We start from the raw sequence: 27,595 nt of genomic DNA, 5'->3' as shown, positions 1-27,595 counted from the left end.
GCTGCAGTTCTGCCATCATCCAAGCTCCAATACTCATTACCCACCACAAAAACATCCCCTCCAGTCACAAAACTGTATGTGGTGCAGACATCAAGCTGTTTTGAGAGCCAAAATGCAAATAACTACCAACAGTTACACCTTTCTTCCTGCCCATTAGGAACATTCTCCAAATTCCAATTCTCACATGTTTTTAACTGCAGTTAAAAAACACTTTTCAGGAATAACACCACACCATAGCCAAAGTTCTGACAGCTAGAACCAATTCCCTGCTCTAGTAGGCAGTGATGGACAGAGCTGTACCTGTTTCTCCATCTCTCCAGAAACCCCTCCAGTAGGAGAGATGCAGGTAACCTCACCCAACACCCTGCCACCTCCTAGTGTAAGACAGAAAGGCAGCTGAAAGCCCAGACTGCACATAAAGCTACTGCTGTAGGGATAGCAAAGATCCCATTTCAAGGCTCATCTAAAAACCCTTCCCCCTGTGCATGGAAGTCTGCCAGAGCTTTAAGGAGGTGCCTGTGTGCCAAAGGCCCATTTCAGAGTACATATAACCATGTGTGCCAGGGTGTAAATATTGCTTCCTCTTCTTGTACACTCTGCTATTGTTAATAATGCAGCTAAATTTAAAATACTGTGCACCCAAGGTCTCTGGTGGGAAGCAAAGCCTTTGCAGACGAAGCAGCTTGAGCCAAGAGCTTCCTTTCCTGCAAGCCCTGTCTGAACCACCAGCTGCGACTGCCAGAGTGAGCCTTGCCTTAATTCCCTCTCCAGACAATAAGGTCAGGCTGGCAACAAGACAGTTTTCTTGGAACAAGAGTCTTTTTCAAAAAAGCAAACACAAACCCCAGCCCATTAACAGCTCCATGCAAGCCAGTGGAGCTTTAAAACCCAAGAGTTTCAGCTCTGTATCCACGTTGCCCATGACTTCATGCCACGGCTGCTTCTTCACCTGCCCTTCTTCTCTGAACTCAGTGAGCACATATGGTACAGCAGATGTGTGAGCTGCCTTCCCTCCCACCTTCCAGCCACCAGAGCCCTTAAGTCAAGTCTCTGCTGAAAACACTCTCAGAGACTCTGTCATGCCCTTGACCTTCTCTGTTGAGCTCATCTCTGTAGCAGTTTGTACCGTGGAAATGAAATGCCCCAAACATACTTCCTGTAGGATCCCTACCAGGATTTATCCCTGTCCCTTTCCTTGTTCTCTTCATGATAAAACTGATGAGCAAATCCCTGGAGGTCCCACCTGCTCACAGCACCTTTGCTACAGTGTTCTCTCACCTGGGGAAAGAAACACACTGCATTTATCCTCTGAGAAACAAGACTGACTATAATTCTGGTGCACAGCTGAGAAGTATGTAATCCTATTTATTATTTGCAATAGTAGACTGCAACACATCAACCAAAATTTAAGCTTTTGGGTGCTAATGAGAGCAGGCTGGCAGACATTCTATGACATTTTCTTAACATTTTTGACCAAACTCTCAGCAAAGAATATTAAGTAACAACAACCACCAGCACCATCAACCACACAAACAAACAAAACCCCAAGTCCAACAAACAATCACAAACAAGAATGTTTCGTATTCTTCAGACTTAAGAAGCACTTTTCATGAATTCAGCAATGCAGGTCAGGTTAAGATACATGTTCAAAACAGCACAAAGCTGATGCAAAATGCAACAAAAGCTCTTCCCCTCTGCTAAGGGCACCTATAAAACAGTTTATCTGTTTGAGTCATCTCAGTTTTTCTGATGGCACCAGAGGAGACAACAAGTCTGGCTCCTCCAGACAAACCACTAAAGCTAGCAGATGAACACTAAATTCAAGCAGAACATATTCTCTTCCGGAAGGATTTGTTTAAGTTTCTCAATATTCTGTCTACATCTGTATGCACAGAATTGAGCATTTACCATTTTCTTGGACTGATTGTCCTTCTCTTTAAGGAGTGATGCAGGGCCGAGGAAGTGTCAGAATGTTGTGCAGCCCTTGTCACTGTCAGTATTATTTCATACTGTTTTCTTAGCAACTCCTGCTGAGATTCATAAACTGTTTGCACATAAGGATTACTAATGAAGTTCAGTCTCATTCTTCAGCCCCCCTCCAGCCCACAGTGCAAAATATAGCTGTACTTTGGATTTAGAAGACTGACTAATCATGCAAGATACCTACCATTTATCTATGGAGAAGGCAGCAGTTTCTACAAGAGGATTCCTGCCTTTCTCCACTTTGCTCAGCTCTGTATCAAGACAGAAGGACTATTCTGTGGACAGGGAGAGAATTAAGAACATCTAATCACAGAATTTCAGAAAGGGAAAGGCTGGAACGGAGCATTGCTGGGGTCATCTGGTCCAACCTACCTGCTCAAGCAGTGTCCCCAGGAGCCAAGTGCACAGGATTGCATCCTGGTAGTTCTTGAATGTCTCCAGAGATGGAGACTCCACAACTACCCTAGGCAACCTGTTCCAGTGCAGGGTCCCCCACACAGCAGATCAGAGCCTTCAGTCCCAAGGAATTACTAGCAGGTTTCATACCCTACTCTTTAGGAAGACTGCCCACCATTAATAGGTAAAGGATGATTGATCAAGTATTTATAGCATGAATCTGGGAGTAAAGATGAACCTTAAAGTGCTGCCTTAACCTAAGTTTTCATATCTTGGTACTGAGCAAATGCCCTAAAGTCCAATAAAGGTGATGATGACACAGCTCTCTTGGAAAAACTTGGCTAACACAAATAGCCTTTCACAGATCAGGTAGTTATCCCTTCCAGGCTGTATTTTATAGTCCCAAAATACTTGGTGTTAATATTCACCCTCTATTAACAATATCAAAGCATCATAAGAAAAGCCCTGCTACATTTTCACACATTTAATGATTTTCAGGTACAGAATCATTTTTCAAAAGCCTTTGTAGATAAGAAGAGACAGAAAGTTTAAACATAGGAAATATTTGTCTGGGCATCAAATATTTGTCTGTGCAGCCTTTACAAAGAGCACATCTGGAACAGAGAGAAGAAGAAAAGTCTTGCAGAAAAGCAAACCTCTAATAAATCGGTTGCATGTCAGAATCTGTCAGCAGTGTGACTCATTCTGTGCTCATTTCCACTGTAACAAATTATTGCTTTTCCAGGTTTGAATTTTCTCACATGCTGTTTTGCTACCAGCACTGCACGAAATAACCCAGCACTGAGCACCCCACTGCAGGAGTGCCACATGCAGTTTATCATTAGCAATATAATTTTGGCAAAGGATGGATAAGGGTGGTAGTGGAATGCATGAATAAAGCAGTATTGAACAAATAAGCAACATGCAGCAGCAGGTGGATTCAAAACAAACAGCAGGCCATCATTACAGTAGGCTATTTTACACTGAGCCATCAGCTTGAGTCCTGCCTCAGTTTGTCAATGTTGCTGCCATCAAGCAGCCACTTCTTTTCCTGTTTCTAAACATGGCAGTGGCCACAGTTGTTCTGAGAGGGAAGATCCAGATTTTCAAGCAAACAGAACACACCCATGGGCAGTGAAGAAGGCAGAGTATCACTGTCTCCCTGTTCTCCCTTTCCTGACAATAGACCTTCCCTTCAGCATTTCTGTTATGCTTGCTCAGGTTCACTACCATCCTCTCTGCATGTCTCCTCTGTTCTAGCCTTGGCATGGTTGCTGCAAAACCTAAAAACTGTTCTCTAGAAGCCCCAGCAGAATACTGTGAAATATCAGTGAATGCTGGACTTTGCCCAAACACCCAAAACTGCCTTGAGCTTCAGTGTGGTAAGAAGAGAAACTGGGAGTACACAAGCAGACATAAAATAAGGAGGCTTCTGGTGTGAAAAGGACAGACTGGAAGGCATCCCCTGTTGGACATTTCTCTACTGTTTTCAGAGATTGGAGGAGAAAGAGCTGGCTTCACTCCCACACCTTCCTTGGGGGCTTGCCACAGGGTTTTTAACTTGCTAACTTGCTGAAAGAATAAATTAAAAACTCAATTAAAAATTGCATATCAAAAACATTCCCCACCTCAAAGCACATACCCTCAGTCTCCTGTAAATTGACTGTTGAGGTAGTCCAAGGTGAGTGTGACAGGGAAGAGGCATCCTAAAAGTCAGAGTTGATGCAAGAAATACAAATTCACTAATATGAAATGAGATTTATCTGGTACAAAGCTAAATGATTGGTTTTAGAATAGCTTTAACAGATCATACCTCTTTTCTTGCCTCCTAGTAGATGTTTCCCTCTGTGTTACTTACTGCAGTGACAAAAGGACGACTTCTAATCAATAGTAATTTAGAAATCAAGAGCAGTCTCTGTGGAGTGACTGCCCAAAAGCACTGGGCAGGCTGCACAGACAAGAACCTATGCCCAAATAAAAAGAAAAACCAAGAAAATCTTCCTAATCACGTCCATAGCACTGTCTCTGTCCTGACATCTCTAACACTAAACACCTGTGAAGACAGAATTTTAAAGGTGTTTAGACAAAGCCTCTATTTAAATAGAGAGGTGAAGCATTTTAGGTGTTAGCACAGTAACTCTGACTTCCTGGAAAAGTGCTCAGACAAAAGGCTGTATCTATCTGTAACCCTGATATTTGTATGTCTGCATGTCACCAGCCCATGACCTAAAGGCTTGACCTGCAAACTCCCCAGGCTTCATCAGCTGCACAAGACACTTCAGGCTGCACAAGACACTTCAGGCTGCATCTGCACATGTGCCAAAGGAAGGAGAAAATGGTAGAGCTATTATCTGGTGAATCAATTGTCCAAAGGTCTCAGTTCTAAACAGACTGAATGCTCCTCTGCTCCCTCTCTGACAGCCTAAATGGCACACTGCGTTTAAGGAAAGAAAAAAAAAGGCTGTGCTGGTGCTACAAAGCCAGATGAGAGGGTTTTGATGATTCTTTTAGGTCCTTTTTAATAACAATCCATTTGAAAACAGAACATAAATGATGACATATGAATAACATTACTGGTAGGATTTTTAAAGTATATTCAGACATGGCCCCAAAAGGTGATGATGGTTTTTGAGATACGCCACAGCAAGGTTAGACACAGCATTTGAGGGTCATTAATCTAAAATAACAGCAGTGATAAATCTCCAAATCACCAGAGTTTCCTGGGGGGAGGGAGGTAGAGGGAGGAAGATCATGTGGTGGCATCCTAACAAAGTGAGGAGCATGCTGAGTGCTGGCTTATCTCAATACCTGATGTTTAGCTGCCAACAGTACTCCTCAGTTTCCCCACCCTTTCATCAGCAAATGCTAGAACATTGCATTGGAGGGTCAGAATGCAATCCCCAGCAGGTCAGCCTACAAGCCAGGGTTTTTTTCCAATTGATTCTGAAAAACAATCTCCCTCACCCTCAGGTGTGTGTGATTGGTTGCAAATAGGGGACTGCTGCCCTTTAAAACAAAAGTATTTAACAGCGTTTCTTTACAATGTTGTTGTTTATTTGTGTGGCACTGGGAATATGCCAGATGTTTCTAAAAAGCCACAGACACTCACCTCCCTTTCAGCTTTGTAAATAGCAGAAAATGCATTTACATTCTTTGTCAGGTTTGCTTCTCCACCCTGGTATTTTAGAGCCCCTTGGCCCAATCGTGTCTAGGGCCTGAGGATGCTCTCCTAGCACCAGCAACAAATAATAACTGAAGCCCCTGGGATTTCTGAAACCACTGAGAGGTGAAACAGGCTGCCAACCTGTCCAGAGTATTTACAATCTCATAAAACCCACAAAAATGACACCAGCAAGCTGGCTGATAAACTGTACATGACAGCCACAAACACTGATCTTCCTGCAACCAGTATCATTAAAAATGGCACTGGAAATACATCACTGTGTCAAACTGGATGAAAGCCAACAGGAAAGTGATAGGTCCTTCTGTGCTCAGCACAGCTGAAAAAGCTTTTCTCAAGTGATAGGTGAAGCCTTGCATAGCCACAAAAACTGTAGAAAGTTACTTTTAAAGGTAAATCTGATAAGCATCAGCAGAGAGGCAGAAATCTGAAGCCCAAAAGCAGAAATGTGAAACAGGAGGAGGAAATGCCTTATTTTAGGATTTTTGAGTAGCAAAGTACTGAGCAAAGTGGGATCCAAAAGCAACAGCAAGGTGACTTACCTTCTGGAAGAGGAAATCATATTGACAAGCATGAAAATAAACTACTTGGATTTCAATGAGCAGATTAATTAAATCTGGCCTCTGAGGTCTGGCTGACTTTTAATTGCCCCTATAGCTGAAAATGGATTTTGCTCCTCTGGGCATGTTCACACCTGGTTCTCACCTGGACCATTTATTCCAAGGTTCCCTCTTGGCTCTGCAAACTCAATCTCACTACATTGTGACATGTAAATAAAATCACTGACACAGAAAAATGCCTATGGGGAAGCCATTGCAGTGCTGGTTTCCATCCCTATCTATGTGACTCCATTTCCCTTCAGATGGCCAAGACTCCTACTTAATGTCTAGTAACGTGCCCAGAAAAATAAATATGCTCATAACCACCTGGTTTTGAAATAATATAAATGGGAAAAAACAACAAAAATAGAGCAGATTTCCTTTTAAAAAAATCAGCACATATCCATTGTACTAATCCTGCACTTTCTGTACATTATGTCTCCAAAGAGATTCCATTGGGAATCAGGGATGTGCAAGGTTTTGACCTGGCAGTCAACACATCTTGGGCTTTGTAACTGAACACTGTAAGAGCAGCAGGAAGACAAGGATACAAGTTAAGGGAGAAAATAGACTATTCTTTGGCAAGAGTGTTCTGGAAATAACGTGTGAGTGAAATTCTTCCCAAACCCTGAAGATAAAGTCTAGGAAGGATGCACTCCAACTCCTGACACTTGGGCACACAGTACCAGAGCTCAGACTGGAGTTTTGCTGGCCCAATCAACAAGTTCAGAGCTGATGAGAGCAAGTCACAGCTCTCCTCTAGCTCAGGTGTGTCTGGGGTACAAACCCCAGACTTGGGGTCAGAACGTGGCTGTGGCACAATCCCAAGTCAGGGAAGATGGAAAAACAATTACCTTCAGGTACCTTGGCTGTAAATTGATGCTGTGCAAATCAATGATATCCATGGGAATATTCATGTTCCAGTTTATTTAATGAAAACAACAGAGAATTTTTGCATGCCACATATAACCGAGCCCATTCCTTGCTTTCAAGTTAAATTAAGAAGTTAGAAGAAAAGACCTGCTGTTCCTCTTTTCCACCACAGAATGACAAGCGAGAAAATAAAAAAAAAAAAAAAAAAACAAAAGAAATGTTTTGGTAATGTTCCCTTTTATAAAACATCAGCCATCTATAAATAGTATGGCTTAGGCCATTTTAACAGAAATACCTGCATGTCAACAGGGAAACCTGCAAACTCATTCTTTTACACTTTCCAGTTCAGTTGTCTTGACCTTGTCCTGTGTTTCCTAAAGTCATGAGAGCCAGTTAGCCCTGGTAAAAGACAAGTGTGACAGGAGAAGACAGAGGAAAAGAAACATCAAACTATGGCAACTAGCTACAAATAAATTTCCTGTTCATTATCTTCTACTGCTCTATTTTGTCCACATTATTAAATGAAGTCAGGGTAGCTTCAGAACTAGCAGTAATAACACCTCTAAGATCTGCAAGCACTTTGCAAGAACAGCTATTTCAGGTTTAAAGTTGGGGTTATAAGTTCAGTTGAGGTGATTTCCCTACCACAACATCATAAGCAAATAGCAGAATTCGAATGAAAATCTGTCTCTGTATCTTACATCATCAAAGGATGCCCTTGCTGTCCCAGTGTTGTGGGATCTGTACTTGCCCACTGATTTAATTTTCTGATTGCAACCCTTCATGCTCATCAGAGACACAAAAAGCTGAAGGCACAGCCCTGTATGGCTGTACTGCTTCTGCGGGTACTAAAGAAACAGCAAAGCAATACTTCCCACTTACCTCCAGAAAGCATCTGCTTTTTGCAACATCACAGTCACACACTCTTCTTCCTTTCCTTCCCTTTTCAGTTTCTGAAATAAAGAAAATTCCACTTAAAAGGCAGCATCTTCTCTGGAATTTGCATCCCTGTCAAGCAAGTGGAGGTGGAGCTGGTTCAGGCACTAATCAGGAGATGGAGCTGGGAACACACAAATACATAATTTTAAACAATGCAAAATTCTTTAATGTTGGGTAAACTAAAACTTTTATTTCCATGACAGCACCTGTGCTTTGTCTAATGAGAAGCCTGGCAGGAACTTGGGCAACAATTTACAAATGGTTGAAGTAGCCCACAGGGACTGAGAGCTGAACTCTGCTCTAACACCACTCATACCATTTTCCTGAAGATTTCAAAAGGGTCTCCAGAGGCAACACACTTGACTCTGTTCTCCTGACCTCCAATTTAACACTATTATCTTTTTACTTCACTTAAGTTTCAGTAATATTTAAGGTCCTATCAAACAAGGGAATGAACAGTCATGGAAGAGTCAATGACCTTTCCCTCCAGCAACCTTGTGATGTGTAAGACAAGAAAAAGAAATTAAAGAGAGAAAAAAGATGGGCAATTTATCAACACATTAAATGCATTATCTCACCAAATGCTCTCCTATCTTCACCAGTTCTTGTCTTTCAGATCCAGAGGGAGTGAGCACGTGGGCTCTCATTTCTAGACTGACTTGCATTAGTCAGCTAACATGCTCCCAGGAGCTGCCTTGCCATCAAGCTGCTCTGCTAACACCCATCTATTCAGCTGTATAGTCAAGCTCAGGATAATTCCCTTTATTTAAGCAGCATAGCTTATCTTCTTAGGAGAGAGAGACAGACTACCCTGATCTAACATGATTACTTGCATGATGGTTACCCTTGATAGAAAGAGCTTGCTGGCATTCACACAGGAGCCAATGTCCCACTGGCACTTAGGTTCAGAAAAGCCATGCTGTTCTTAGGAGCAGGAGGTTTGCAAAAAAATCCAGTGTGTCACCAGGAAATGCCACGGTTTCTGGGTAGGGTGCTTTTATTATCACGCTCAGTTAAGTGGAACTGGCACTATGACAACTGCTTCAGAAAGAGCACTAAGCACAGTGTGGGGGAGAAAAAACATGGATCTCGACTGATGGAGCTGTATCATCCAGAACACCCAGTCCAGAGGTGTAGTAACAACAGTGCATCTTTATTACACAGTGTGTTTCACTGTAAAGGAACAAATAATGTCAGTAATGCTGCGCTGTAGGTAAGATAAGCCACTTACACAGTTTTGTGTTACCTGCAAAGCTCCGATAATGCAGGCTTGGGCTGTTGGTTGTGAGGCTTGAATTTGGCAGCTTTCAAGTATGTTACCTAGTATTTATATTAAAAGCCTTAAAAATGGATTCCTTGAATTCGGGATAATCCTGCACCCTTGAAGACCATTACTAAAATACACTTACATATACTTGAATACACTTACAATACTTGAAGACAATTACTAAAATAAACTTACAGTATCTAATGATAGTGCCTACACATACTGAAGAACAATTGCAGCAAGAAAAGACTTATCTGTCTGTGAAATGCAGAGTACAGGACAGCTGTCACTCTATTGCACAGCAACTGCCTTTGCACAGACTCTGCTAGCAGACTGAAATTATCATCATATTTGAATTTTTGAGCTTCCATAAAACTGAGAATGAAAACTGAAGCCTTTCAAAAGTCCATTTATTTCACACCTTGGAACACCCAGTTAGTTATTCAAATAAAATATATATCACTCTCTTGCTGCAAATCTGGGCCAGAAAGGAACTAGATTTTGGAATGAGAGAGCTGAAGAAATAGGAGGAATTTTGTTTCAAGGGTTTTGTCAGAGATTTCACCACCTTCCTCTGCCAAGGAAAGTTGACACTTACTTAGTGGACTGAGATCACAGATTTAATTTCTTTTTGGCCTTATTATGTATTGCTTGTAAATCACTGTTCTTTACATTCTCACCATTAGCATGTTTTCCTACATTACACAACAGCACCGTTATGTCTTCCTGCTAAGGCTGCTCCTTTTGAGATTCTTCTGGTTTTGGGATAATGTAGCCATTTTAGGTTTTAGGTAATGTAGCCATTTCAGCAGGATGCTATCTTAACAACTGCTAACATTAGATGACCATCTTTGTTATTTTTGCAAGGATTCGTGGAATTTTACAAGTGAAATTCGCACAAATAAAACGCCTGGCCAAACAGAGATACAGACCCTAAGGGCATCGTGCAGTTTCCTCTTCTGTTCAGGAGACTGATAAAATCAGATTTCATACTTCAGGGTTTTTTTAATTAATCTAGTACACTCCTCAGTCAACTGCTTTTGTTTTTCTGGTACAGAGGATTTCAGAAAAATAGAAAAGGAAATTCAGCATAAAAAGCCAGGTCTCCTCAAACAGCACAGGAATTCTGGCTCATGGAGAGTAAAGCATCCCCGTTCTGCATTTACCTGGCTCCTGGAGGTGCCAGTCCCTGGAAGGGTTGTAAAGCCACGGATATTTTCTATCATTAGCCTCTGACACCAGAAGCAGTGCCTGGGGGAGGGAGGCAGGATGAATGCCAGCCAGTTCTCAGCAAGGCTCTCATGCCTGGTTTTCTCCTCCAGCCTCCTGAACTGTCCCTGCACAGCCCCTGTGCCTCCCCAGCTCAGTGCCTTTGGGCACTGCCTCTGCCTTACCTTTGGCTGCAGCAGGGATGGAGCACAGCAAGGAGGAGACAAACTGTCCTCTTTTCAGAGGGAGGATCAAAGACCAAGAATCCCAGCTCTCTAGACATGCTTACAGCCTCCTCACAATGCACTAGACACAATGGCTGGAGTAAAATTTTGCAATGAAATGGACACTCAGCAATGGGTACAGGGTAAGATCTGACCTGCTGGAAATTTTGCAGATTAATGGAGATAAAGAAACCAATGGGACAGTGGTGAACAGAAAGAAAAAGAAAAGTTGAGGTATCCCACAAGTTGCATTTTCATAAAACATTGTTCTAGTTAAATCTCGTGTTTAATGAGAAGTACATGGGTGCTTTGGCTTCCTGTGAAGAACTCTCCCATGCTGCATCTGAAAACCACACACTTGTAATCTCAGACATTCACCTTTTCTGCAGAAATGTACCCTACAGATGCATCAGTTGTGGGTAGACTCTGACCTATGCACAGCTGTGAGCATTAGTGGGAAATGATGAAACCCACTTTATTGCATCCAGTGGAGGAAGAAGCATTTGTGAAAGCATTTATTCCATCATGGGAGAAATCTCATCTGACCTAGTTTCCTATTCTGTTTGTTACCTCCTGGCTGTCTCATCTGAGGTTCCACCTGCTGTTTCTCCATCTGCCAGTCTTTTTTATATCAGAGGAACCTTCTGAGTTACACGTTAAATGTCAGGCGGGTTGGAGAAAAGCTGTTTATGTCTGCATTTAAACAGATGATATTTCCATTAGAAGTGCTTCATGGAGACACTAAAGGCTAAGATGTCATTTGCATTTGGTTATTGCAATTCACAGGCAGACCTGCCTGTGTGAAAACTCATGCTATTATTTCAGAACTTCATACACCCAAGCAGAATGACCATACCCTGGGAAGTTCATTAATAGTGTCTTTCCTAGTAATATTGAAAGCCTTAAGCTAGGGGCCAAAAAGCTACCAGATAATATAGTTAAAATCACTAGAAACCAAAACCACTAACAGGGAACCACCTGTCTTCTCCCACTTACCTCCTAAGCTACTTCAGAGCAGAACACAAAGAGTTAGTTTGGATTAATGTGTGAATAAACATCAGTTACCGTAAAGAGTAATTAACTCTAAGATTGCAATACTTAAGGGCAACCATCCCATTCAAGCCCAGCACCTGAGGTATATTTTGCCAGCATATAAAACCACAGCTATGCTGAGAATACCTGGTAAGGATTTAGCTGTGGGATTATCAAGATATTTTTCTTGGCTTTTCTGTTACTTTTGCTATTCATAGATACTTTGCAAAGAACTTCCCTTACTTTCAGCAAGTTAAAGATCAGGGAGCATCACCTCCATCACATATCATCTCCCTCACAAAAAAAAGTACTGCACAGCCAGTGCCTCAGGAAACTCTAGAATCAAGGGTTTCAGCAGTTATTTTTGCCCAAAAAAAGCATACAGAAGAAATGAAGTGGAAACTCATCATGTCAGTGCAGACTGCCACACAATTTGTACAAGAAGATCAAATGTATACTGGAGCTACAGCTGTCCTCACACACCTATGTGAAGCCAGTAGGAGTATTTTCACAGATTTCAGTAAACTTTGGATCAAATCTTAGGGCCAATTCAGTAGTCCTATTCTGTATATTAAGATTTTTGAGTATGTGTAGGCAGACATTCTGTACCTGTCTTTCATTGTGCTCCTGGAATTACTTCAGCCTTTAAATGGACAGCTGTGGCTTTTCCAGTCTCCCAGTTCCTGGAGGCAGTGGTCTCAGCTTCGAGTTTGCAGCGGCTGTTTGACCCATTGTCCATGTCTGACCCTTCCACATGAGCATCCCTGGGCCTAGACTGTCCATGCTATGAAAACCAGGATGAATAAAATCTGTGCTTACTATAGAGATACAGGCATGTTACTTTGAGTTTATTGCAATTTACCTTAACTCGCCTACAACTGTCTTGAGGGAATGAAGAAAAGTCTTTGGTGGAGAGAGGAAACACTTCAAATTCATTATACAAAAGTCATGTAACACAAGTATTAACACTATGATTTACAGTAATAAAAACATTATTACAATGTGTTTAATTAGGAACCATTACAAGACCAATTAAAGTTGTCAAAATACAACAAAAAAGCAACATGTGTTTTCCCCTGGAGGAGTGGGATATGGTGAGGCTCATTATTAACTCTTAATTAGACAATAGAAGATTGCTTTTGCTTTGAGTTAAAATCCAAGCTCTTAGAAAAAAAGAGCTCCAAGTTATATTCCTCTCTGTCAGACATGGTTTAAAAATTTTTTAGCACACCACCAGAAGCATTTTTTAATACACAGAGTAGACACTTAAAAAACCTGAATTCAACAGTATCTATTTAGTACAGCTTTAGCACCCAACACAGTTCTGACATCTGTGACCTGCATGCCAAAATCCATCTCCACAGCAAAAAATAAGACACAATGACACTTGGTTTACCTGGAAAGGATGGTCAGGCAGCCCTTAAAGGAACCTAATTAAAATGCAGCTTGTTACCAGAGCAGTGCATCACACTGTGCTGCCATAGTAACCAGGGTCCCACGGACTTTTGGGGCCATCTGAGGGCATGTTTGCAAGAGGCACACAAGAACCAAACTGATCGCACCTTTGGTACACTTTACAAGACCTTAAAACTCTGAATGATTTGCTGATATTACAAATGAAAGAAACTAATTAACTCTGACATGTTCAGACAAGGGACCAGTCTCAGAAACAAACTCATTACTGTTCTTTATGGTATAACACTCCCCCCAGCTTATTTAAGAAGTGCACTACTTACTTGCAGCATGTGAGCAGCCAGTTTAAATTGATTCCCTGGTAAAGAAGCAATAGGGAAATCAAGACCTGGGCTCTGAAAGTGAAGAGGAACAACAGAAATACATGTTCTATTTAGACTGCTCTTTCCAGTGCTATTTTCTGAAGTACCAGGCACAAGACTCAGCTCAGTTGTTGCTTTTGGCGGATGATTCCCTGCTGCCATACTGGGGTATAGCACTGAGCTTTTCTTTCCAAGTCCTTCTCCTAGAACAGAAAGATCCTTAAACAAAACTAAGATATACATAAAAGCAGTATCTTACCTTGTACCCCATCCTGATATAATTTTCCAGGAACACAATAGATTAGTAACAGACGCATTCATTTTTCACAGTAAACATGTCCAGGTCAAGAGAATCCCTTGACACATCACCTGTGAAAGAGACTTCAAACTGTTGGTGGGTTGCTGCAGATTACCATGAAAGATTTCTGCAAAAAAGCACAGGACTTTAGATTCTGCTAAGCAATTAAATTAGTGATGAAAATACCTGAAAGTTGTCTGAAATTTTCAAGGGGATTTTTCATTGCTTTGACAAAAAAAAAAAAAAAAAAAAAAAAAAAAAAAAAGAGAGAGCTTGATAGAAATTCTTCTGAAATAAATCAAAATCCTGAGAAATACTGAAATACTGGGTTGGAGCTGGGGGATGACACAGGAAACTGAAGCACTGGTATTCTAAGCACCATGAAACCAGCATGTTCATGTGACTTTGGCTCACAGTACTACATCATCAGCTCCCACTGTCCACAGATGGAATGGGCACACAGTTGCAAAGATCTATTTCATGTTGGGCATGATAGTACCAGAAAGGTTGCAGAAAGCCAGAAAGGAGCTCAATTCACCAACAAGTTGGAAAGTTCATCCTCCTTGGGTCTGTGTCTCTTTTTGAGCATACCAGTAACACGCATTATGTGGTTGTGCCTAAGTTTCCCCACTTTCAAAACCACACAATGATATTTCCCTGTTACCCAGAACACTGAAAAGGGGAGCTGCAAGTCAAGTTCAAAATCCTACTCAAGACTAGAGAACCTTAAACACAAAACCACTTCAGGTTAGAGCCAACACTTGATCCAAAATAACAAATAATAAAAGATAATAGAAGTAAAACCATCTCACATTTAAATATACTGAGTAGAAAAATATCCAGGTAGCACATGTCTAAAAATAGACAGTAGACTGTACTTCAGCAAAATGAGACTTTATACAAGGCAAATTCATTGCAACTAAGCCATCACTGAATATCCAAGCACTTTAACAACTTTGGAACAGTAATTCCTCAAAGGGCCTCATGATTTCCTGTTAATCTGCTGCAGCCCATTATTAATGGCTTTACTCACTTTCAGGTTGCCCTTACAACAGCAAGTTTATTAGCCTACAAACAAATCTATCTGTCAGCAAAGCTGCACCCAGCTGCAGTAAGTATCAGCCCTGATTTTCTCATTCTTCATGGTTTTTGTACAGACTGGGCTTACATTTTCTGTTTTTGCTCCTCCAGTTCCTTCAAAAGAAGCAACACAGCTTGAATGCTTCAACAGGGGCTTTTGGAAGGAAAAGGTGGTGTTAGAAATCATCACTAATTTAGAAATTCATTTTTAATGGGTTACATTTTATTTGCTTCAGTTGAACACCATTATTTACAGACACAAGTTAATAAAACACATCACAAAACAATAAAATTTCAACAGCTAATATTTATAGGTGCATAGTTCATGCTCAATTACTTTTTTATATGTATAATACATACACATATATAAAGCTCTCACAATAAGTCATCTCTGCACAGAAAGAATAGTCATAGGAAACAAATAAAAACTGTATCATAAACAATATCAAATTACTGACAGCCTATCAACAAAACATGTACAGAATTAGAAATAAGCAGTAGACACTTAGGTGTTTTTACTTAATATTTTCTTTTTTAACTTTTAAACTTGAAGCCACAATATCCACAGCACAACAATGACCCTGCCAACCGGCTTTCATTTCAGCAGGAGGGAAATGCTGAAACAAGGTGGATGCAGTCACAGATACTCCAATCATTGCTGATGGAAGACTTCAAAATACACCGTAAAAACTGTAAAAAAATTGAACGACCGGGCACATTGGAACTCAGCACTTGTACAGGATGGGACGTCTTCAGGAGTTAGTAGACTTCAGGTGATAGAAAGGAAGGAAAGGACTCTCATGCTTCAGGCTCATAGTCTTGATACTCTTCCTATTGAGGGAAAGCAGAAATCAACACTACTGGTATTTTAGATAAAGACATCCTATTTTTTCTATTTATTCTACTCCTGGTGGATTCAATGCCCAAATAGTATGGATTCTCTTGTGACCAGGACATGAAATGTATTTGGATTTTGTCAGATTTCCCAGATTCTGTACCTTACAAGTCATGGTACTTAGAGGAGAATTAGACTTTTACAGTGATTAACACATCATTCAGCTGATGCTGCCAGGAACTCCTGAGGCCACCCATGACAATTCACTTGCAGAGGAAGGAATAGTGCTTTTGGGCTGAACAACACACAAGGTGCTGCTGATCCTCATATGAGTCAGTAAATCATTTAGAGACATGTTTAACTATGGCCACATGAGCAGCATCCATAATTTCAGTGATATTCAAGATGTTACCCTCAAGCTTTTAAGTCTTTTATTGGATCATGGCCTAAATTTTTTATACCTCTCATTTTCAGTCTTATTATCTGTGCCACCATAAAACTACTAGTCCAACTAACAGTGCATCATGCCAGACATTGCAGAGAGCTTGTTCATAAAACCAACAAAATAATTTACTCCCATAACTGCATTAACTTAGGATCATGCTTCACAAAGCACGATGCATTGGTGAGTGGCCAAGCTATTCAAACCATCTATGAAGTTTGTCTTGCATTCCCTATTAACATACAAAAAAAAAGATTCCTCAAAACCCAGGCACAAGTGTTTTAAAACACAGAAAATAAATTCCTATTTAACTTTCTTACTATCAAAAGAACAAATAATTTTCTGACTCGCAGCACTATACCTCCGGCAGATCTTGGCCAAAGAGACCAAGTTTCTGCTGTGCCCTTGCAGCTCCCAGAACCAGCCTGGACCAGGCTCATGTGACTTGAGCATGCACCCTCCTCCTGTGGCTTTCTCTTACATGCATTCCCAGCAAACACCACAACAGATTTACCTCTGGAGGCATTTCGTAAGCCTCATTCTCAGGATCCACAGGAGCACCTGTATTGTTCACCATTCCCTCCTGCAGGAAGCCTTCTTCATTCTACATTTAAAATAGGGAAGGAAAAGTGAGTGACTGCTCCCCTCATCACTCCCACCAAAGTGAAGAAGAAGCATGAGCTCTGCCAGAGCAGAAGCTGCTGGCATTCATCCTGAACTGTAAGAAAACTGATATGAAAACAGGCAGAGTGTCTCAATGGATCTATTGTGACCATGCTGACTTATAACAGGTGTCGACCTAGACAGAAACACACTAAAACCAATTACAGACACTCAGGAAGGAATTAATTTAAAAAAACCCCACCTGCAGGCTGGTAAGAGTAGACAGAAATACAAAATTAAGTAAATCATAAACCAGACTAATGAGATAATTCTTCAAAATCTACAAGTAAGATAGTGGTGCTAAATTAAATTTAGGATACAGACAAAATGAGGATAAGAGAAGCTAAACCTGAAATTCACCTCTGAAAGCTTAACACAAAATAGAATATAAAATACAAAAAAGGTGGCACTAAACCCTCTTTACCTTCCCACAGTATTTACTGCGCTCCCCCATTTGCCACATATTGGCTCCCTCTGGGGTTTAACCAGGTGACCTTAGTCATAACACTCTGTTCCTCACTTTCTGCACCACCCCAAACACAGACTGTGACTTATCTGCCAGATACCTGTTCTTCCTTGGATCTGTCACCTTTCTGATGCATATGTAGGTACACATTTTTCATCCTCATCATCCAAGTTTACAATGTACAGAATTTAAATCCATAATATAGATTCTTCTCTCCATCTCTTGTTTCACACTTTAAAAGGTACAGTATGAAGAGATATCTGGCTCTATTACTCCTCTATGCTTTTTCCTTTGGAGGTAAGCAGCACAGTCTGTGTTGGAGTCTAACTGTTCTGCCAAGCTCCCTCCACGCATGTGCCTGCTCTGAGTCAACACCCTGAGCTGCTCTATGGCATAGACAACATGGACAAATTCCAAAAAGGCATAGACAACATGGACAAATTCCAAAAAGCCAAAGGACTCCAATGAAGTACTTGCAAGTACCTTTATTTAGGCATTTAATAGGCACCAGTTCGGTTTTCCAGAGCTGCCAAAAATTTGGGGTGTTCAACATGAAAGGTAATTTTTCAGGCTTGAAATTATGAGAAAAACTAGGCCCAATTACATTTTTGCCTCATCTTATTAAAACCCTCGAGTTCCCCAGATTACTTCAGTATTTACTTACATTAGCTTCTAAACACATTTTTCAATAGCATTTTTGCCTGTTTGCTTGTATGAAAAGTAGCATCAATCCCCACTAGCTTTGACTGAAATAGCCAAATAAAGTGTGCAATGCAAATTTTACAGAGGTTACTGTGCCCTTGCCCTAACAGACCAGCTCTAAAGATGTAAAACGCCTGCTGCATGCTCTCCTGCTTAATCCAAAATAAAATTTAATTTCTGCTTCCCCCAGTCATTAAGGAACAGCTTCAGTTAACAATCGGCTCATCAAGTAAAACTGTGCCCAAAATCAGGCTTGAGGGTGCACAAGAAAACATGCACACAGCTTCATGTTATCTGTAGCAGGAAAACAGATGGCAAGTGAAACTGCCAGGACCATTATTAACGACAAGGAAAAACACTTCCCAGCTGAATTTCAAATATGAGCTTCCAAGTCTGTATGCTGTTTTTTTGTTAGGAACCTCTGCAATGGATCTGGACTGTCCATCAGGATTACTGAGACACAAGGCCTAAAAGACTGAATTTATCATCTTTCCAAGTCCCTTCAGCAAGTTCAGGACATAGGTTTCTCTACAGCTTGAAATAAAACAATCAGCAGCACTAGAAAAACACAACATCAACCCCAGCTTTCAGAGGAAGTAAATCATAAGCCATAACAAAACTCCAAGGGACCTCCCTGCCCAGGAAAGGTTTATTGCCTTTGCCCAGCTGCAAGCAGCAGCACGAACACCACCTCTCATGTTGATGTCACTGCAGTTCAGGTGAGGATGACATTACTCAAGGTCATCTGTTACATAAAATGCATAACAAAAGTGACCACCTCACTTTAAATGGTGGCATGCTCTGCTTCTGATGTACAGCTCCCCAAAGTAAGGGTATCACAAAAGCAAACCACCACATCCAGTAACCACCTAAGGTACACCTTAAATCATATTTTACCTCCTTTAAAACAAAACAAATTTCATGTTGTCATGATCAGTAATTCCGTATCTTAATTCAGTTATGGAAGAGGAAAACTATCCAAAAGACCAATTCTTGTCTTAGTATGAAAGACACATTTTTCTCTAGAAGCTGCTACCTCTCTCAACCACACTGAAAGGCATTTCCAGAGGGAAAGATTTTTTTATATTAGATCATCTGAAAAGCTCAACTAAAGCTTCTCAGAGATGAAGTCAGTTTTTGACTGGGGAGCATGAACTCTTGCTGGAAAAACACTTTTAAAAGGGGAAATTACAACTCACCCAGTCAACAAGGTGTTAGAAGAATGGTGAGGTGAGTACTTCTGCTTGTTCCCTAAGGATTCCCTTAAGGAGAAATGAATACCCACCCATATATCAGTTTGAAGCATGGTCACTCTGGTTATATTTTGATTCCAGAGAGTCTCATGCCCTCTGACCCCACGTTACAGGCAAAAAGCTTTTGTGCTATCCCAAGCAGAGCACACCACACTGCCATTCTCAGGCATTAACAGGGGTGCCACTTGGTGCTATCAGCACTTCTGCCTGCCTTGCTAAAGGCGTGTGAGAGCTGCACAAAGCCCATGTGCTGCCAGGCCACCTGGCAAGCCCAAGCACACTTTTCCCAGGAATATGTGGCTACATCACACGGTGCATCCCCTCCCTTCCATGAGGTTCTCTCCTTTCATCAAGCAACATATGTCCTTTAATAAACAAAGAGGAGATGGTGTCCCATCATGGTGAAGTGACACTTTTGCATCACCCTGGGCATCAGCTCTGACTCAAAGAACAGGTATGAATATAAGTGGCATAAAAGAGCATGAAGCAGAACTGCTGTGATGGCTCCAAAACATTGATTCTGCCTCTTTTACTGTGGGAATGAATGTTGCCAAGTTCTGCGCACAACAGAGTGAAATGACCCACTTTTGCAACAAAATAGTAATCAAACTAATTAAAAACTCATCCTGAAGACCTGAGCCTGTTAAAATACAGAATATTTGACAAAATTTCCGAACTATTCCTTCTGTGATGTAAATGTCACCAAATAGGTTTTTCTTATTTCAGTGTTTTTGGTGAAAATTGCACCCCATTCTTTCCCTTCACTCTCTTTCCTATGTCGTAACACTTGGTGGAAGGGAAGAGACTGCTTCAGATCCCCTACCCATGAAAAACAGACCAAGTGGTCGACTCCTGGTAGTGCTCCTATGTCAGCACCACGTAGTGAAAGGGTCACCTTCAGGAGTGTGCATTCTGTCCTCTTGGTGACCTGCTGATGTTGTAATGCCAAGTTATTGCCATCAGAAAAAAGGTAATTTATCCCAAGTCAGAGACAAGAGCAACTTCAAAAGGAAGAGTTATAATTGTAATTTAGTGGCTGATCTAAACATTATACTTGGCCATCTCCCTGGTTAGTAATATGTTTCTTCTCTCCATTATGAACACTGATGAAATCTTACAGTCATGCATAATTCTCATGATTACTGGAGACTAATTCCTTCTGGAGTGATTCCACATCCTGAGATAAATAAACCAGGCTACCAAACTGTCTGCTCTTAGAACATTTATACTGGCAAGAGGCAATCACTCTGCAAGCCAGGAACCACAGAGGCCAGAAGAGACCTCCAGAAATTGCCCACCTTGAGCAGGTTGCTCAGGGCCACTCCTGATCAGGTTTTAACCATCCCCACAGACAGAGAATCCACAACCTCACTGGATAACCTTTTCCAGTGTTCAACTAAATACACAGTGAAAAACCTTTTTTCTACATTGAAGTGGAGTTTACTGCTTTGCATTTAGTGCCCACTGCTTCCTGCCATTTCACCACTGAAGAATGCGGTTCAATCTCCTTTACCTCCACCCCTACCAGGTGTTGATGCTCATGGATAAACTCCCTCCCCCCCAAACTCACATTCATGTTGCTTTGTGGTTGCTGATTTTCTGTCTGTTCTTGGGACCTCTATGGAATTTCCCATGCAGATATTGTGGGAGGACCTTTTCTCTAGTTGAAAACCCTACTGACAACAATAAATACGGTGAGGCTTGCCTCAAACAGCTAAAAGATTAATGTAACCTGAGAAGTCATAGCTAATTCCAGCAAAATAGATTATTAAAACTCAATGAGCACTGGTCACTACATCACTTGCCCGTCTGTTATTGAGTGTTTTATAATGTAAAACTGTGAACCAATTAAATTTGATTAAATTAAATCTGTGTAAATTAATCAAATTAAAACTGTGAATCAAAAAACCTATGAACCAAGACAAAAGGCCTTATTGAAAAAGCAATGAACTAGAATAGGGGAAAAGCTGGTTTACAAGATAATCTTCTGGAAAGTCCTTTGAGACCCCAACAAAACGTTCCATGCAAAGCAATTTTAGCATAGCTCAATTTGTTGTACACACACTCCAGTTGGTACCTGTGGGAGATTAAAATCAGAAAATACACATCTAAAAGCATCATTACCTTGAAAAATTATCACATACTAATAGAGTAATGCCTGCCTGCCAGCCATGGGCACGTACATCTTTGTGGGCCCAGATGTTAATTGAAGCCCAGCATTAGTGAATTATTGAATTTGTCGTTGTTACAGTCTGGATAATGCCACTAGTAATCTGTCTTTATTTATTTAGGGATAAAATTGTTTATCCCTAAAGCTGTTGGTCCCGTGCCTGTTACTGCATCCCAAACCTGTAACCTGGCAGGGCTGCCTCAAGCCCTTACAGCTGCTAACTCCATTCCCTGCAGCCTGACTAAGCCATTTCATTTTTGTATTATCTACCTTGTGAGAGCTTTTGTCAGGAACTGTCAGTCATTATATGGCAGAGCTTCAAGTAAAATTTTGGGATTCCTTTCTTATACCCTCAGTGCAGGTGTTATTGTTCCTGTGAAAATTTACCTCCTGCTGCAAGTTGAGTAACAATTTGCGGTGCTTATGGGCTTAGAATTCCCTTTTGAAAAGAAAATAATTTGCATTCCTTTTCCTCCAAAATATAGTCCACCTGGATACTGTACTGAAGAAAAAAATAACTGCCTTCCCCATTTGGTAACTAATTTTTTACAGATCTTTTGACTATAAAGCCCAACTTATCTGGATGGGAGAAAGACCCTTGACCAAAGAATGCAACAAGAGGCAAAGAATCCAACAAGAGGCAAAACAAAGCTATGCTAAAATGGCCTCAATTCATTTACTTTCCTAGTCCTAAGACGTTATATTCATGGAACTGACTGAGTTATACAGTTACAACTGAGTTGCCAGGTCAGGTTAGGATGCTTCAAAGCTCCTGCTCACTCATTGCAATAGTCATTGCCTCCAAGGCTCAGCTGTAAATAACAAAGCATCATCATCAGTCCAGTTGTTTCACTCCAGAGGTACAGAGATGTATCTGTGCACTATCTAGAAACAGACCAAACTGTTTTAATTATCCCTAAGCTGAACACCTAAGTGAAGGAAATTATGAGAAAGCATTATGTGGGAAAGAAATTAGCTGTTCCAGTGCACAATTCATTTAGAATACCAATAAAATGAGACTGTCTCCCTCCTTCTCCTCAAATGGAGAGTTGAAATGAAGAAGAGACATTTAATTAAACAAATAAATATCAGCATTAGCACAAATCCAATGAAGGCTAAAATAGTGCCTGCAAGTTCTACAGGCTGCATTCTCATTTGCATTTTTATGCCTTTCAGTTGGCAATGACAAAAGTGAAAAGGAAAACAACTGAGGCTTACAGAAAAAGGAATACAGTGTCTGTGGAAACCTGCAACCACAGGTCCACCTTGGTGTCTACAAATAGCTAGAAATAATTTTTGTTTGCAACAATCTACAAACTGTTGCAAATGCCTTGAAAAATAAATTTCAGTACAACATAGACTGTGTATTTTTTTTTCCTTTACTTCCTTTAAAATTCCCCAGTATTACTTGTATAGTAATCTGAAACTCTGATTACTGAAATGAGGATTACATGGAGAACCTGCTCATTGCACAGGCCAAACCAGAAGTTGATATGAGTTCTACAGCAACAGACGTGCATCAATTCCAGGTGACAAAGTAAGAGGCTGCCTAAGGCCTGAGTCCATGTGACATCAGCAATACATGTGAATGCAGCCAGGACACACAGCCCTTTCAGCTTCATCCTCTTGTGCTTCCCAAATCCATGGTGACATTGAAAACTCCATGGGTAGGGAAAGAAAAAGCTAGAACACATAATTTGGAAAGACTGAAGTTATTTCTAATTGCAGTATAGTGGGAGTGATGCTAACTAGACATCACGTCAGAGATGTGGCCCAGATCTGCCTCTCCTCCCATTCTCCTGAACAAGGTAATAACAATAATTTAGAATAATAGATCTGCTCAAACAATATCTGTCACTATATGCAACAAATATCCGCTATTAACTTTTTAATTTACATTTTAAAACTGAAATTTTGGACTGCAGTTCCACAGAACTCTTCAGTCAAATAATACCACTAATTCCAGTAAGGATTTGGAAGAAGGGCCAAGGACTGCACTGAACTGTTTGCTCAATCTCATGCAGTAAGAAGGAACAATAAACACCTCAAGTTTGTTTTAATTGTTTTTACTACATAAAGACACCTTGACAAAACTGAGTAAGTGACTGAAATAAATAACATGCACCTTAACAGGAAAATGTGCATACAAGTGTCACTTAGGCACTCACCAAATCAAAGATGATGGGCAAACAGTGCACAAAAAAGAATTACAAAGTCAAAGAGTAACATAAGCCAAAAAATGTCCCCTTAGTGAAAAAAAAAAAAAGGCAGCCATTCTCTCATGCATTAAAAAGGCCTATCCAGCCCTAGGGGGCCTTCTTCTGAACACAGAATTCAGTCTACGCAATGCACTTGGCTGGGGATGTTGGGAGATGCCAAAGCAGAACAGCAGGAATGATCACATCCTAGAACAGAGAGGAAAATTAAGCAAGCTGTCAGACGCTATGTCAGAACATCCATGGGGTTAGCTACACCCATCTGTCTCTTTCTGTAATGGAGGGTTCTCCATTCTGTGTGAACCCATTACCAACAATGACCTCCAAGGATGATATCTAAACATTATCTTCATTAAATAAAAGTAGAACATAATACATGACCTTGAACAGATCACATTAACTAGAAAAATGGTAGTCAGCTGGGAAGTCAGCATAGAAATGAGCAATATTGGTCAGACTTGGCTCTACTAGGTCAGTAAAGATAATTTTAGATAGTGTCTCAGCCAAAACTGCAATGTTATTTTTACCATACTTTATTTAAAACAGTTGTAATATCATGATCACATTTCAATGTTAAGTACATCTTTAGTACAGATAAACTCCAGAAGCTACTGTATAGATTCCATGAGTATAGATTCTCTAAGAAAAAAAAATTAAAGGAGAAAAAATTAATTTCCTCTTGAAGAATTCTCCAGTTACACAAACAGTTGATTCAATGCTGTATCATGTAAAAGAAGCAACCTCTAAACCATAGCTATGTCTCCTACTCTTAGAAAAAGTCCTTTACACAGAACTGCAGGCCCAGCCACCCTCTGGCATTAAGAACAGCATGAGTTCCCACTCACATGGCCCCAGAGAGAGCACGTCTCCCAGCTCTGCACCCTATCTGTCTCCTGTGGCTGTAGGCACAAAGCTCACTCACACTCACTCCCAAGGAAGCTCTTAAAGAAAGGGGAAGATTCTCTCTTCAGGTACTGAGAAGAGGGCAGGTTTTGCTCCCTTCTGCTTTTTCCTAGATTATGAGCAGACAAGCTACTGCAATCAGCACTGACTCATTTGCTTGTTCTCTCCAGCACACTGAGCTGTGGGCTCACAGGTGATCCAGTGGCAGGATATCACCTTCAAAGGCTGGAACTGATTGACAGGACATGTTATGAATGGTCACCCTTCAGTTATTATCAGTGAGCACCTCTCTAAAGCATTCCTTCAATTCCAACCTATTATAGCACTTAACCCAGCTAGGGAATTTTGAAATATATTTCTTGTACAGAGTAAACCAGCACTTGCTTTGAAAAAAAACCCACTTGCAACAATTATTTGAACTACAAAGGTTTCAGGAGTATTTCTTGCCATTGTGATCTACTCAGCAGCAGATCAAACACTACAAAAGACTCAAGAGACAGCCGGCATTTTAAAAGTTATACTCTTGAAGCAACACTCTTCATCTAGAAGCAAGTACACAACTATTCTGAGCTTTCACTTCAATTGGGAAAGGTTACATCACAGTTGAATGGCAAAAAACACAAACATCACTAACACCTCTTCAACTTATTCTTCTCCCATAGAAGAAATAACTCCTTTTAACTAAGTGGAAAGAATTCCTTCATAAAGTCTACTCAGAATGGTGTAGCATGCATATACAATACTTGAGTATTTGTGCTGTCTTTCCCTCCTCCCCTGCACTGCTATTGTTATTTTTGCTTTTCTCTTCTGGTTTAGATGCAAGAAAGCAGCAGACAGAAGTCTGCCATCCTCTACACTACATGAGAGCGGACTTCAAAGCAACAGTTTCCCAGGAAAAATTCTGCTCTCTGTCAGTATAAGCCTGGTGTAGCTTTCCTCTTCACCGAGCCATTTCCATACTTATACCTGTAAGTCTGAGGGCAGCCTGCGTTTATGATTCCCTTTTCAGACACCTGCTGCTCTCCCAAAAGGGATGGACACCAGAAAAATCTTCACTACTACTTCACATATAAGAAGCCATAAAGCCTGTAAGTTTGGATGGCCTTTGAGGAATCACCCAAATTGCACCTCTGTTTTAGGCAGGTTGTTCCCAACAGATATCTGGGAAAAGCCACTTAAAAGCCTTAAAGTAACAAAGATTTGATACTGGAAAAATCATTACCCTGATTCATTTCAGTCTCCTCTGGGCTAACCCAGCTTTTTCTGGAAAAACCTGTGGAGCATCTGCTACCCTGTACCTGTGGTGCTCATTTATGAGAGCTGCAGACAAGTTATATCTTGCTAGTGCTGGACTGTGACCACTTGCTGTTTGGAACAGAGTCAAGTGGAGCAGAGATGCTGCTCACCATGCTGCTGAGAAGGAAAAGGAGGGCAAGCCCCAGTGGTGCCAAAAGTCCAAAAACTACCTGAACCAGTGTGAACTGATGATGATCTCAGCCACAGATGAAACTTCAAAGGAGAACTGTTGCTGCGCTGTTATTACCAGAAGGAGCCTTCTATTAATAAACTCTGTTAAACTATTTGACATTAAAATGCAGAGCTGCTTTTAAAGGATCAAAGCATTAAGTGTTAGTTATTAGAATTGTTAAAATGACAGTTTGCCTCTGGTCCTTTCTTATTATTAATCACAGTAGCTCCTCAAACTTCACCAGCTAAGCAGGGCTGCCCCTGGAATGTATTTAAGTCACTGTGAAGTTATCACCACAAACGGCTAGAATTCACAGGAAGCAGTCAGTCCCAGAGCCACTAGGAACAAAAGGGATATATCACTTTTCACATCAACTCTCCTGATTTGAAAGAAAGAATTCTAATCATACTCCAGCTCTCACCCTGTGAGAATTTTTTACCAGAGGAAAAAATTATGCATACACACAAAGAGGTATGCATAATTTTTGCTAGAGGTAGCACACAAAAACAGTAGTTGAGATAAAAGAGTTTCTTCTGTTCACAACATCCAGAATAGCAGGTAGAAGCACAATTCTGCCAGGAAGTTTTGAGTTAAGTACTGCTTAGTAATTGCACTCATTACACTACTTTGGGGATAAATAGGAAAAACCAAACCACTTTTCTTCAATTTCATGGCATTAACAGTCAGCTACATGGGATTTATGGAAGTTCAGATGAAGCTGAAGAAGAATAATTTCATGTGTGTCACATCAATGAGATTTATTACGAACAAAGCTTATTCTGAGACAAGAATGCTCAGTTAAAACACAGGAGGAGTGAGAGAACACATGTAACAAATTGATTACAGTTGGTACAGCTCTTTCTTCTACAAGCCACATTTACAGTTTCTGAACAACAATACACTGCCTGAAGCAATACAACATTTCCTCCATCATAATGAGAACCTAAATGCTGCTCTTCTGTATTTTCAGAACTGAGGATGAAACAAAAAGACTGGCAGGATGAGTCCGTGCTTCAGAAGAAGATGTGTACTTATCATATGATTCGCTGTAGTTTGAAAACAACACAAAGACCTATCTGCTACCAGCCATAAAGATTGTTTCTCTACATGTGCTGCCCGATGAACATATGGATAAGAATCAGAGCCAGATCTTGAGAATCACCCATGCAGATCTGAACACAACTGACTTGAAAGACTGCCACAGCTCAATGCCCAAGTGTTTCTAACCACTTCAGCAGTACCAGTTGGGCACTCAGCTGGTGAGTTTACGGACAAATGTCATTTTAGAAATGACCCATACTGGAAAATACTTTTATGGAATACAAGGCTAAATGTACTTTGACACGAACAAACAAAGTGAAATCCAGCACTATGCTGTATCATCGCCTTTCAATAACAAGCTCCAAATAGTTCTGTTTCAGTTATCTGGTAAGTATTTGTGCATTCCCTCAATAGGGGTATTGCAATGGCTCTCATTAAAGTATGATATTTTTTGTAGTTGTTTCGCATAAAGCCAAATGATGTGCTTACTGTTCCATAACAAGCATTGTTCAACAAGCAGATTCAATGAGGAAACATAGCAGTGAAATAAGCAGTGATTTCTCTTACACAAGTGTACCAT

General features: G+C 40.7%; 1 protein-coding gene across 2 annotated transcripts in view; it reads right to left on the bottom strand.

The window, feature by feature from the left end:
• Positions 1 to 15,060: 15,060 nt before the first annotated feature.
• Positions 15,061 to 27,595, bottom strand: part of SNCA (synuclein alpha) — a 62,038-nt gene continuing 49,503 nt past the window's right edge. For both annotated transcript variants that reach the window (XM_030947518.1, XM_030947519.1), the window contains 2 exons: positions 16,648 to 16,737; positions 15,061 to 15,687 (listed from right to left, as the gene is read on the bottom strand). In XM_030947518.1, coding sequence (XP_030803378.1) covers positions 15,655 to 15,687; positions 16,648 to 16,737 — 123 coding nt within the window. In that variant the 3' untranslated portion in view covers positions 15,061 to 15,654. The remainder of the gene's footprint in view (positions 15,688 to 16,647; positions 16,738 to 27,595) is intronic.

Source organism: Camarhynchus parvulus, chromosome 4, assembly GCF_901933205.1.
Source record: "Camarhynchus parvulus chromosome 4, STF_HiC, whole genome shotgun sequence".
NCBI classification, from domain to species: Eukaryota; Metazoa; Chordata; class Aves; order Passeriformes; family Thraupidae; genus Camarhynchus; species Camarhynchus parvulus.
Note: the sequence above shows the minus strand (reverse complement) of the source record. Positions and strands in the feature narration are given on the sequence as shown.